Consider the following 14,636-nt stretch of genomic DNA (forward strand, 5'->3'; position numbering starts at 1 on the left):
ACCACTGTGCCACCGTGCTGCCCAAAATATGATGCAGTTTAGGAGGCTCCTCTGTAAGATAAGGGTTCATGGTATAAGAGACAAGGTGCTAGCATGGTGAGAAGCCTGGATGTCTGGCAGTAAGCAGAGAGTAGAGATAAGGGGATCTTTCTCAGGATTGCAGCCAGTGACAAGGTTCAGGGTTGGGACCACAACTTTTCACTTTATGCATTAATGATCTAAATCAAGGAACCGAAGACATTCTGGCTAAGTTTGCAAAAGATTCAAAGATGTGTAGAGGGACAGGTAGCTTTGAGGAGGCAGGTAGGTTGCAGAAGGATTTAGACAAGTTAGGAGAGTGGGCAAAGAAGTGGCAGATGGCGTAAACAATGGAAAAGTGTGAGGTCATGCACTTTGGTAGGAAGAATAGAGGCATCCCCAATATTTTCTAAGTGGGGAGAAAATTGAGAGTGTGAAGTGCAAAGAGAGTTGGGAGTTCTGGTCCAGGATTCTCTCAACGTAAACTTGCAGGTTGAGTTAGTAGTTGGGAAGGCAAATGCAATGATGGCATTAAGTTTATGAGGTTTTGAATATAAAAGCAGGGATGCTTTGCTGAGGCTCTGTAACACTCTGGTCAGACCACGTTTGGAATATTGTGCGGAGTTTTGGGTGCCATATCTCAGAAAGAATGTACTGGCGCTGGAGCATGTTCAAAGGATGTTCACGAGAATGGTCCTAGGAATGAAAAGCTTAACATCTGAGGAACGTTTGAGGACTGTGGGTCTATTCTCGATGGAGTATAGAAGGATGAGGGGGGATCTAATTGAAACTTACACAATACTGAATGCTGGACAGAGTGGATGCAGGGAAAATGCTTCCTTTGGTAGGAGAGACTAGGACCTAAGGGTACAGCCTTAGAGTAAAAGTAAGACCTTTTAGAATGGAGATGAGGAGAAACTTCTTTCGTCAGAGAATGGTGAATCACTGCCACAGAAGACTGTGGAAGCCAGGTCATTATGTATATTTAAGCCTGAGATAGATAGGGGATCAAGTGTGATGGGTAGAAATAGGGAGAGTGGGGTTGAGAAACCTATCAGCCATGATTGAGTGGCAGAGATCAATCAATGGGCTGAATGGCCTAACTTCTGCTCTTGTGTCTTATGATCTTAAATCACAACCTCCAAAGCTCCAGTGAAAAAAATTCCCATCTCATCCAGCCTATTGTTATATCTCAAACTCTCTATTCCCAGCAACATCCTGGTGAGCTTTTCTGAGCCCTCTCCAGTTTAATATTTCTTCTCTGCCATGTTACCACTGCATCTGTTTGAGCTGCGCAAATTTGGATTGCCAGTGCTCATCCAGGTGGACAGTGGCTTTCTAAACATGGCATAAATGTAAGAGGTGCCAACATTTTGTCAGACAGGCAAGTTGTTCAGGAATGCACATTGTAAGATGAGCAGAAATCACGTATGAGAGACATAACAGAGGCATGGTAGGTAAACACTGTCATTCAGTTTGGTTTGATCTCCATGTTTGAGATAATTCTTGCAATTCTGTTTTATTCAGGAATGCTAAATTCATTTTCCTACTGCTGTTTCAGAATGGTTCTGCGCATTGCTGTAAACGATTTTACATCCCATTCGCCTTTGAGTGAAAAGTTTGGAGCATCACTAAGTGAGTGCAGACTGCTAATGGAATATGCAAAGGCTTTGAATTTGGACATCATTGGTGTTAGGTAGGACACATTTTTTTTAGCTTTCTTTCATTCTTAATTCTTTTTCATGGGAAATGAGGATCGCTGGCAAAGCCAGCATTGATTGTCTATCTGTATGTACTCTTGAATTTACTGGGTCGCTTTTATGATTTTACAGACACCAGGTAAGAGTTTATCAGTGTTATTATTCCCTCTTTGTAGGAAGATGTTGCTTCAATCACAAGATTTGCACCATTTACAATGATGATGTGCAAATGCTACTAAATTATTTATTTTATTGCTTTGTTACACGAGGCCCTATTGCAAGAAGCCAATTACAGGTAAACACTCTTTCTCTCTTAGCATTAAAATTGTTAGTTTAGCTGCCCATTCCCACTCCTCTGGCAGGTACTGCATACACTTTATCCCTGTTGTATAAAGATCAAGAGTCTTTAAGGCTGCAATAATCTCTAACTGATCATCACAAGACACATTTGCATGTATTAATTCAAGCAAGTAGTCAACGTTCTCAAAAAGCTGCAGCAGAGTGAGACCTTCCCTCAGGTGAGGTTGACATGGTCACACATGTCCTCAGCTTTCCTGAGCAATGGCTGTTTTGAGATCCAATTCTGCTCAGTGAAGTCCAAGTCAGAAATCACATCACACCAGGTTACAGTCCAACAGGATTATGTAAGTCACAAACTTTCCGAGAACTGCTCCTTTGTCAGGTGGTGAGGTTCAGATCATGCAGCTACTTCATGTCTGTCACTGGGTCCAGCATCTTACTCAGTTTGTGATATATCAGAGAGGAATTGAGGGACTTCCTGTACTCAATGCAGATACCGATCACACACTGTAACCTCTCACTCCTTTAACATCCTTTAGTCATGTGTGCCTTACTAATTGGGCTGGATGGCTTCCTCCTCTTGTTCTCCAGAAATAATACATTTCTCGCAATTTTTACTCCTCCTAACATAAATTCGAGGAAGTTTATGCTGCTTCTTTGATCTGCACTTCCATGACCGCAAGCCATGCATGAGGGTCTTGTACACTCAGTTATTAATCAATCTACCTACAGCCACATTGACAGCTGATGGAGGTCCATCTAATAGGGTCTGTCAATAAAGCTTTTGCCTATTGAATGTGGCTGCCATCCTGAGCTGGGTGATGACTGAAGAGATGAAACAGTAATTGGGTGCCTCCTGCACAATGACCATGAGCAAACTTGGATCCAGAAAACTACTTGTGGTCTGGTTCTGGACTCTGTCTGCAAAATGAAGCCCTCTATTTCTGATGTGCAGCCTATGTAGTTCGAGGAAAGTAGGATTCTGAAATAGATGGAGAAGATTAAGGTCAAATACAGTGTGCTATATTTTGAAAGATGGGAATATGGGCATCTTTGTGTGCACTGCTGGCAGGTTCAAGCTACATTTGAGTTTAAAAATGATATGTGTGGCTAAGAGTTCCAGTCAAACTGTGCGCTGAAGCTGAACACATTTATAGAAAATGAATGTCTGTACATTCCTTAGGTGTGACATAGTCACTGAACAAGTAATCCAGAACTTCTTACTAATGTTCTGGATATACAGATTTGAATCTCACTCTGACAGAGCGTGACGTTTGCTGTCAATAAAAATCTGTGATAAAAAAGCTCGTCTAACACTGACAATTTAACACTATTGATTGTTGCAAAACCTATCTAATTCACAAAATCTGGGTAAGGAACTCTGCCATGTTTACCTAACTTGGCCTACATTTGTTTCCAAGCCCATGTCAACACTTGGGTAATTAGGGGTGGGCAATAAATACTGGCCAAGCCAGCAACTATACATCACATGAAACAAATTTTAAAAGTCCTTGATTTCAGTTGGAGCTTGATGATATCTCTTCTTTTCACAGTTTTCATGTCGGAAGTGGCTGTACTGATCCAAAGATTTTTGCTCAGGCTATAGCTGATGCACGTGTTGTCTTTGATATTGGGGTATGTTTTACTTGGAGTTTCATTTGAAAGATGAACAAGAAGAAATTTTCAATGATAAGTTTATGATGAAACCAGAAACAGTTTGTGTCATTTTAGCAATCGGTGCATTTATTTCACAATTATCCTTTTGCTACAATTATAAAATAAAATCAAACTTCATAACCTCTTGAACTTTGAGACTACAACACTTGGTGGTTGAGATAAAAACAGTAAATTTTACATTAAAGATAAATCCAGGTGATTATATTGCAGTTGCTGAACCCAGCCGAGGTAAAACAGGAAGGGCAACCAACTGCAATAACTATCCACTAAATTTACAAACAATGAGGGTTGATATGGAGGTGATGAATCAACATTGTGAACCCCATTAACCGTGGTGTACAATTGCATGAGAAACCAGAGAAAATCTGATGCTTGATCATTATTTATTATGTCCAAATTGGATACCTATTTCCCTATTTTACAGATTCATCTTGGATTTCAGATGTATTTACTTGATATTGGAGGTGGTTTTCCAGGAACTGGAGAAGACAAAGTTACATTTGAAGAGGTAGAACAGTTATGATCCCTGCTAATGTTACTGATGGACAAGCCAGACCCCAAAATGATACCTGGCTTGATTGCTCATATTTGTTCATGCTTTCATTGAAACATAAGCACATAAGGCTGCAGATGTGATTTTAACTAAAAAACAGAAATTTATTACACAAAGAATAAAGATAAAATTTAACAAACCAAGCAATCCAAACACAATAAAATTGGAAAGATTCAAAACACAGAGCAAAACAAAGTCCAATCTTTTAACCATCCCTTCACACTTCATCAAGAATCTTTTTCTTCCTATTCAATCTATAGATTTGACTTAACTGCTTCTTCTCACTTCCTGCCCTGTGGATTGTGAAGTCTTTTTCCTTGAATACTCCCACAACTGAGAGACTAAACTTTCTTCAACTTTTAATTATTGCAAAATTCTAAGCAAACACTGATGGAATGGATGATTCACAAACTGCACTCTTTCACTGGGGGCATTTACTCTCTTTAACTGCTTTGAACAAGATTCTTGTCTCGGATAAACTGCACAAACTTCCAATCCCAATTAAGTCTCCATCAAACTGAACCAAAACATCTGACAATATCAAAACAAATGCTTGCAAAATCTGTATTCTGATGGCTTGGTGTTTTCCCTCTCGTTGTAAACCTCCTCAGTGTTAGCAAACTCCTATTAACATGGAGGAGAAAGTGAGGACTGCAGATGCTGGAGATCAGAGTCGAGAGTGTGGTGCTGGAAGAGCACAGCAGGTCGGACAGCATCCAAGGAGCAGGAGAATAGACATTTTGGGCATAAGATTGAGGCTCATTCCTGATGAAGGGCTTATGCCCTTCTTCGTTGCACCTTTCTCAGCCATACTTTGTATTCCAGCAGGTCTGTATACAGACATTTAATTTGGCTAGTGATTGGTTTGTGAGGGAACAGGCTGCACGATGCTCCATCTTCCCAAAAGTATTACATTTGATGGGCGGGGTGGCTGTGACTGAGCAGAAAGTCAGATCATTTAGCCTATTTTACATGTGCCTCCCAACTGCAAATATGCCAATAGCATGGCTGTACAATTCAACGGGAAGCGTTGGGGACTCAGCAGATTTGAAAGAGCACGAGGCCAAGACCTGAAACTGTGAAGTAAATATGGCAAAATACTTGCAATTATCATTTTCTGAGACTCTGTTATTCCTGTGGGTTAGACAATGGAAAACGAAACGTCTTGTGATTGATTCAGAAACAACATCTTCCGATACAGCAATCACAAGTTTACTGAAATGTGCTAACTGTTTGGAAAACTTTAATAAATGGTCCGTGCAGGTTATTCCTATCAGTGGCCAAGAATCTGCTCACTATCATCATAAAAACTCGTCTTGGGGGTGCCTAGTCTACTTAGAGTCATAGAGATGTACATCATGGAAACAGACCCTTCGGTCCAACCTGTCCACGCCGACCAGATATCCCAACCCAATCTAGACCCACCTGCCAGCACCCGATCCATATCCCTCCAAACCCTTCCTATTCATATACCCATCCAAATGCCTCTTAAATATTGCAATTGAACCAGCCTCCACCACATCCTCTGGCAGCTCATTCCATACACGTACCACCCTCAGCATGAAAAGGTTGCCCCTAAACCTATGCCCTCTAGTTCTGGACTCCCCGACCCCAGGGAAAAGACTTTGCCTATTTATCCTATCCATGCCCCTCATAATTTTGTAAACCTCTATAAGGTCACCCCTCAGCCTCCGACGCTCCAGAGAAAACAGCCCCAGCCTGTTCAGCCTCTCCCTGTAGCTCAGATCCTCCAACCCTGGCAACATCCTTGTAAATCTTTTCTGAACCCTTTCAAGTTTCACAACATCTTTCCTATAGGAAGGAGACCAGAATTGCACGCAATATTCCAACAGTGGCCTAACCAATGTCCTGTACAGCCGCAACATGACCTCCCAACTCCTGTACTCAATACTCTGACCAATAAAAGAAAGCATACCAACCACCTTCTTCACTATCCTATCTACCTGCGACTCCACTTTCAAGGAGCTATGAATCTGAACTCCAAGATCTCTTTGTTCAGCAACACTCCCTAGGACCTTACCATTAAGTGTATAAGTCCTGCTAAGATTTGCTTTCCCAAAATGCAGCACATCGCATTCATCTGAATTAAACTCCATCTGCCACTTCTCAGCCCATTAGCCCATCTGGTCAAGATCCAGTTGTAATCTGAGTGAACCCCCTTCGCTGTCCACTACCCCTCCAATCTTGGTGTCATCTGCAAACTTACTCACTGTACCTCTTATGCCCGCATCCAAATCATTTATGTAAATTACAAAAGTAGAGGGCCCAGCACCGATCCTTGTGGCACTCCACTGGTCACAGGCCTCCAGTCTGAAAAACAACCCTCCACCACCACCATCTGTCTTCTACCTTTGAGCCAGTTCTATATCCAAATGGCTAGTACTCCATTTATTCCATGAGATCTAACCTTGGTAATCAATCTCCCATTGAGATTAAACAGGTTGCATTTAAAAAAGCAGATGAGTTATTGGTTAAAATAAATTGGAGACTGGTTATATTATTTGATGAATTCTTTACTGGAATGAACCGGGAGGCCTGGCTTCAAGACCCAGCTGCTGCAGAGGCATGTGATAACAGGTCTTGCTCCAGCATTTTTGCATTAAGTATTTCATTGTAAAATTAATATATTGGCTGCATGAAATTAATTGTTTTTTCAACTGAAATTCCAATTCAATCATTAGGTGTAAAAGAAATATTTGTTTACACATGACTTAATGTAACTAAAATTAGAGAATTACCATTCTAACTGAATCCTCACGGACAGTACCTTTTTTTAACCCAAAAAGAGAATTTGAATTGATTGCAATTGGAACTTTTGCAATTACACACCAGTTAACAGGAATCTTTTTCTATCACCCCTGCCCCATCCCTGGCCCTACAGCCTAATTTGTTTTATTTTATGCATTGGATTTCAGAAACCTGTTTAACATTTCACTAATTGGCCCAACCTAATTTTGGCATTCCATTCAAACAGCTATTTGAATGTGGCAATTTGCATATTCTGTTTCACAGGATTATTAACATAACATATTTATCCGAAGTAAAGAATAATATGCTGTTTTAAATTGAAGGCAGTGTTGAATTTACGGCACTTCAATTGAAACTGAGCTTCAAAAATTTACTGAAAGTAAAATTGATCTTTTTTTGATGTGTTCAAATTTTTGGACCATAACTGCTGCTGTAAAAATACACTTTTGATCATGAAATTTTATGCCTAACCTACCCATAAGTTCCACTATCGTCTAAATTATTTTTATTGCCCTTATTTACTCAAAAGCAATGAGTGCAGATGACATTAGGGAATAGGTGTGTGCAAATGCATTCAACAAATTATTCCAGATTCAATTTGTTCAGTGATTTTTTTTTGAGCTGTACATGGTCAAATACATAAAATTCTACGCTAAACATAATAAAATGTGGCATTAGGTACTGTTTGAAGTGGATAAATACTCATTCTGCAGAAATGAAGGCAGCCGTGTGTTAAGAGGACATTGTATACTGTATAAACTGTTTGTGTATCACAAGATTTTTTTGGCAAACAGCTCCATTTAAGACAACAATTAAAGAGCTATAGAAACCAATGGATTGACATTTCACTGGCAAATATTTTTTGATCAACCTAATCAAAGGTGTAATTGCACATCTATCCAAAACAAGAGGTCATAAATCTTATAAAATTAGAGCATCGCTATTTAGGATTTACACTAAGGTCACTCATGTAACCTCACTATTTAATAAAGGAGGTAGAGAGAAATCATGGAGTGATAGGTCATTTAGCCTGACAACAGTAGTGGGGTCAATGCTGGAGTCCGTTATTTAGATTTAGATTACTTACAGTGTGCAAACAGGCCCTTCGGCCCAACAAGTCCATACCGACCCGCTGAAGCATAACCCACCCAGACCCATTCCCCTACATTTACCCCTTCACCGAACACTACGGGCAATTTAGTATGGACAATTCACCGAACCTGCACATTTTTGGATTGTGGGAGAAAACCAGAGCACCCGGAGGAAACCCACGCAGACACAGGGAGAATGTGCAAACTCCACACAGAGATTCACCTAAGGCAGGAATTGAACCCGGATCTCTGGTGCTGTGAGGCAGCAGTGCTAACCACAGTGCCACCGTGCCGCCCAACTGTTACACCGTTATAAAAGATTTAATAATAGAGCACTTCTTAAACAGCAACTAGATTGGAAATGGAGAACATGCTTTTCAAGAATGTAACTTGCAGAGTTAATAAGGGGGAGCCAGTGTATGTGGTTTAATTGGACTTACATGATACCTTATTGAAAGCCTACTTTAAGAGATTAGCAAGTAAAATTAAAATGCATGGGGTTGGAGTATAGTGTAACTGAAATGAATAGTGAACTGGTTGCCAAACAGGAGGAATAAGTTGGTCTTTTTCTGAATACTATCAAGTGACCATTGGGCTACAACATGGATCAGTGCTAGGACCACCAGCTATTCACAATATATTAACGATTCAGATGAGGGAACTAAATGTAATATCTCTAAGCTTGCAGATGACACAAAATTGAGTGGGAAGTTGTAGAAATGCTTCAGTGTGATTTGGACAAGTTCAGTGAGTGGGTAAGTGCATGGCAGATGAAGGAGAATGTGGGTAACTGTAAGGTTATTCACACTGGTAGTAAAATCAGGAAGGCAGAACATTATTTGAATGGTGATAGATTGGGAAAGAGGGAGGTGCCACAAGACTTGGATGTTCTTGTACACCAGTTGCTGAAAGTAAGCCTGCAGGCACAGCTGGATAAAGAAGGTAAATGATATGTTGGCCTTAGCAAGAGGGTTCAAGTCCACAAGCAGGGATGTCTTGCTGCAATCGGATGGCCTTGGTAAGACTTCACCTGGAGTATTGTTTGCATTTTTGGTCTCATTATCTGAAAAAGGAGGTTGTGATTATGGCTGTGAGGGCAACAAAGTTTACCAGGTGGATTCCTATGATGCAGTAATGGGTGGCACAGAGACTCAGTGGGTTAGTGCTGCTCCAACAGTGCCAGGGATGTGGGTTCGATTCCTGATTGAGGTGACTGGCTGTTTTGAGTTTGCACATTCTCCCAGTGTCTGAATGGGTTTCCTCCAGTTCTCCAGTTTCAGCTCATAATTCAAAGATATAAGGTTAGTTGTAGTGGCCATACTAAATTGCCCATAGTATTCGGGGCAGGTGAGTTAACCATGGGAAATGCTGGGTTACAAGAACGGGAGAGGGGGTGGGTCTTGTCTGGGTGGGATAATCTTTAGAGGGTCAGCGTAGATTTGATATGCTAAATGGCCTGCTTTCACACTGTAGGAATTATATGATCTCTGAGCAGATCGATGACAACACTTTGGATGCTTAGTTGATGTCTCAATCCATTTGCACTTCCTTTTTCCTCCTGTGACTCCTGAGTACGGCCTCAGCAGATTAAACAATATAAATAGAGTTAAACTGAGGGCACAAATATTTCTGCCCTGCCTCCTCGGAGTGAACTGGGCATCTGCCCTTTCAACCAGTCTCTGATAAAACCATTCTTTTGTAGGCAATTCCTCAGAATTGTAGATAATTCGATTCCATTCCTGTTCAGTCCCTTCTAGAATGACCAATTACTCAGATGTGTAATCTCTAGGTTCAGCCATATACAGGGCAGGAGGGGCATGAAAGGTTGGGGAGACGGATTGTTTGAAGATTTCTCTCCTCCCAGATACTTCATCCTCACGGTGCATATTCTCAACAAGGTTTCTCAACCTCTCAATGTGGTCGTTGTCATCTTGAATAAACCTTCTCCATTTTACTCAGTTAAAAGCCAGAGTCTTTGATGAGTCAAGGGGCATATTTCGTCTCATTGCGGAGCCTTTGGAGGGCATCCATATCTCTGCTTCAACAGGGTCAAACATTCCTTATCATGGCTACATCAAACTGACCCAACCTGTCTTGTATCACCCTTTTCATAGCCTGAGGTTTCTAATACATAATACTCCAATGGAAGTAAGGCAGTGGAGAGTACGAGAGTACCCATGCTGCATTAAGAAATATCTGTGAGTCCTTGGAAAACATGCTCTGGCAAGGTCAAAGACTCGGCCTATCCAAAGCGCTAGGAGTATTCAAATAGCAGCAAATCTGCATGTTCTTTTCTCACCCACGCAACAATTACGCCTAAAGGCTCATGCCAGCTGTCTCCAACTGGTTGACATCAGTCTTTGTCACATGTGGAAGAACTCCCAGTTGGAATAACTCAGGAAGCTGCCCTCATCACTGTGGGAGAAAAAATTGGGTACCCGTCCAGATTACCAATTTCAGCAACAAAGATGTTTTATCTCTAACCAACAATGCCTACAGGTGTCAGTACCCCTGTCACTGTTGTGAACAGTATACTGACTGGAGAGACATTTCTTATCTCATTTCAAAGATAGACACTACGAATTAGATGATACCCAGAGGAAGCAGTTTGGTTCCACTTTCACCACGTACAGGACAACCTATAGTTAAGATGATGGTGACATTGCGTATTTTGACCAGGATTCTAACTGAAAAAGACTGACCCATGAAAGTTTAGCCTTCAGCTCGAAACGGAATCCGCATCACCACTGACTTTCCTTACAACCGTAACTCCAGCACCACACTTTTTCCTTATTCTTTCCTGGAATATGGGCATCACTGGCTGGTTCAGAATTTATTACCCATTCCTAGCTGCCATCTTGAATCACTATTGTCCTGTGCTGTAAGTTTCCCACAATGATGGTAGGGAGGGAGGTCCAGGATTTTGACTCAGTGACACTGAAAGAACAGTGATATATTTCCACATTAGGACCATGAGTGGCTTGGAGGTGAACTTGCAACTGGTAGTGTTCTCATGTGTCTACCAGTGAATTTCTGCACTGCATATTGTAGATGGTACTGCAGAGAGTCCATGTTTCAGGGAGTAGATGCCTGTGGAGGTGACGCTATCAAGCGGGATACTTTGTCCTAGATGCTGTCAACCTTCTTGAGAGTTGTTGGAGCTGTACTCATCCAGGCAAGTGGGGAATATTCAATCACATTCATGACTTGTATCTTGTCCATGAAGGACTGGCTTTGGGGGCAGAAATACATCACAGAGGCAGAATTCTTAGGCTCTGATCTGCTCTTGTAGCCACTGTATTTATCGAGGTACTTCAGGCTGTTAAAGGAAACACAGTGCCTCTCCAATCTATGCAGTATATCATCCGTTGAAAAGTAGCTTCTTATAAAACAGAATGACAATAGGACAGAAGGAAATCATTCAGCTTGCGTTGCATGTGTTTGCTTACTATAGAACAATTCAGTGAACCCCCACTCTTATTTTCTTTCTGCAAATTTTTATGTTCTCCAGCAAAATGTGGCATAGTCTCAGCATTTGGAGCAAACTTTGTTTGTGTCGGTAGTTGAATATTGTCAGTTTTAGGTCAGTTCTATTTAAGGAATTCCCAGCAATATTAATGCAGTATGTTTCTAGCAATGCAGGTTCAACCTTTGTCATGAAGCACTACAACCCATTATTGGCTGAGACACAAAATAACAGCTTAAAGGTTATTTCTGTGCTCATAAGATATCATTCTGAAAAGCAATGTCATACTTTGCCAAATAATAATTAATTATGAATGATGGAATACATTAATCCATTATCCTTCATTAAATTCCATGAGAATTTCATTTATGCAATCCTTATTAATTTGCTTAAAGCCAATAGATTTAAGAACATGTTCTTCTCCACTGTTATCATACTTATGAACAGACCTCTCACATATTAGAGTTAATTTTTCTGAGTACGTTCTCCCGCACTATAATGCAATGTGCTATATTCTGTTCTATTATCCTGATGTACTTATGTAAGGTAGGATTTGTATGGTTAGCACACAGAACAATAATTTTCACAGTACCTTGGTATGTGACAATAATAAATTAAATCAAACTAAATTAAATCCTGATTTGGAGATGCCGGTGTTAGACTGGGGTGTACAAAGTTTTAAAAAAAATCACACAACACCAGGTGAGAGTCCAATAGGTTTAATTGAAAGCAGTAGCTCTTGGAGCACTGCTTCTTCATCTACAACCACCTGATGAAGGAGCAGCATTCCAAAAGCTAGTGCTTCCAATTAAACATGTCGGACCATAACCTGATATCATGTGAGTTTTAAATTAAATCCAAATGCTAGTTATAGAGTCATAGAGATGTACAGCATGGAAACAGACCCTTTGGTCCAACCTGTCCATGCTGACCAGATATCCCAACCCAATCTGGTCCCACCTGCCAGCACCCGATCCATATCCCTCCAAACCCTTCCTATTCATATACCCATCCAAATGCCTCTTAAATGTTGCAATTGAACCAGCCTCCACCACATCCTCTGGCAGCTCATTCCATACACGTACCACCCTCAGCATGAAAAGGTTGCCCCTAAACCTATGCCCTCTAGTTCTGGACTCCCCGACCCCAGGGAAAAGACTTTGCCTATTTATCCTATCCATGCCCCTCATAATTTTGTAAACCTCTATAAGGTCACCCCTCAGCCTCCGACGCTCCAGAGAAAACAGCCCCAGCCTGTTCAGCCTCTCCCTGTAGTTCAGATCCTCCAACCCTGGCAACATCCTTGTAAATCTTTTCTGAACCCTTTCAAGTTTCACAACATCTATCCTATAGGAAGGAGACCAGAATTGCACACAATATTCCAACAGTGGCCTAACCAATGTCCTGTACAGCCACAACATGACCTCGCAACTCCTGTACTCAATACTCTGACCAATAAAAGAAAGCATACCAACCACCTTCTTCACTATCCTATCTACCTGCGACTCCACTTTCAAGGAGCTATGAATCTGCACTCCAAGATCTCTTTGTTCAGCAACACTCCCTAGGACTTTACCATTAAGTGTATAAGTCCTGCTAAGATTTGCTTTACCAAAATGCAGCACCTCGCATTCATCTGAATTAAACTCCATCTGCCACTTCTCAGCCCATTGGCCCATCTGGTCAAGATCCTGTTGTAATCTGAGGGAACCCTCTTCGCTGACCACTACCCCTCCAATCTTGGTGTCATCTGCAAACTTACTCACTGTACCTCTTATGCCCGCATCCAAATCATTTATGTAAATGACAACAGTAGAGGACCCAGCACCGATCCTTATGGCACTCCACTGGTCACAGTCCTCCAGTCTGAAAAACAACCCTCCACCACCACCCTCTGTCTTCTACCTTTGAGCCAGTTCTATATCCAAATGGCTAGTTCTCCATTTATTCCATGAGATCTAACCTTGGTAATCAGTCTCCCATTGGGATTAAACAGATTGCATTTAAAAAAGCAGATGAGTTATTGGTTAAAATAAATTGGAGACTGGTTATATTATTTGATGAATTCTTTACTGGAATGAACCGGGAGGCCTGGCTTCAAGACCCAGCTGCTGCAGAGGCATGTGATAACAGGTCTTGCTCCAGCATTTTTGCATTAAGCATTTCATTGTAAAATTAATATATTGGCTGCATGAAATTAATTGTTTTTTCAACTGAAATTCCAATTCAATCATTAGGTGTAAAAGAAATATTTGTTTACACATGACTTAATGTAACTAAAATTAGAGAATTACCATTCTAACAGAATCCTCACGGACAGTACCTTTTTTTAACCCAAAAAGAGAATTTGAATTGATTGCAATTGGAACTTTTGCAATTACACACCAGTTAACAGGAATCTTTTTCTATCACCCCTGCCCCATCCCTGGCCCTACAGCCTAATTTGTTTTATTTTATGCATTGGATTTCAGAAACCTGTTTAACATTTCACTAATTGGCCCAACCTAATTTTGGCATTCCATTCAAACAGCTATTTGAATGTGGCAATTTGCATATTCTGTTTCACAGGATTATTAACATAACATATTTATCCGAAGTAAAGAATAATATGCTGTTTTAAATTGAAGGCAGTGTTGAATTTACAGCACTTCAATTGAAACTGAGCTTCAAACATTTACTGAAAGTAAAATTGATCTTTTTTTGATGTGTTCAAATTTTTTGACCTTAAATGCTGCTGTAAAAATACACTTTTGATCATGAACTTTTATGCCTAACATACTCATAAGTTCCACTATCGTCTAAATTATTTTTATTGCCCTTATTTACTCAAAAGCAATGAGTGCAGATGACGTTAGGGATTAGGTGTGTGCAAATGCATTCAACAAATTATTCCAGATTCAATTTGTTCAGTGATTTTTTTGAGCTGTACATGGTCAAATACATAAAATTCTACGTTAAACATAATAAAATGTGGCATTAGGTACTGTTTGAAGTGGATAAATACTCATTCTGCAGAAATGAAGGCAGCCGTGTTTTAATACAGAGGACATTGTATCCTGTAT

At 40.6% G+C, this 14,636-nt stretch overlaps 1 protein-coding gene across 1 annotated transcript in view; it reads left to right on the forward strand.

Moving 5' to 3' along the window:
* The window catches only part of LOC122549714 (antizyme inhibitor 2-like), an 88,476-nt gene that overhangs the window by 52,714 nt on the left and 21,126 nt on the right, over positions 1 to 14,636 (forward strand). The window contains exons 5-7 of the mRNA XM_087986999.1: positions 1,580 to 1,714; positions 3,572 to 3,653; positions 4,120 to 4,203. Of these exons, the coding sequence (XP_087843125.1) occupies positions 1,580 to 1,714; positions 3,572 to 3,653; positions 4,120 to 4,203 (301 nt within the window). The remainder of the gene's footprint in view (positions 1 to 1,579; positions 1,715 to 3,571; positions 3,654 to 4,119; positions 4,204 to 14,636) is intronic.

Source organism: Chiloscyllium plagiosum, unplaced genomic scaffold (genome assembly GCF_037043375.1).
Source record: "Chiloscyllium plagiosum isolate Xiang-an unplaced genomic scaffold, Cpla_swu_hap1 HiC_scaffold_5, whole genome shotgun sequence".
In the NCBI taxonomy this organism is placed as follows: Eukaryota; Metazoa; Chordata; class Chondrichthyes; order Orectolobiformes; family Hemiscylliidae; genus Chiloscyllium; species Chiloscyllium plagiosum.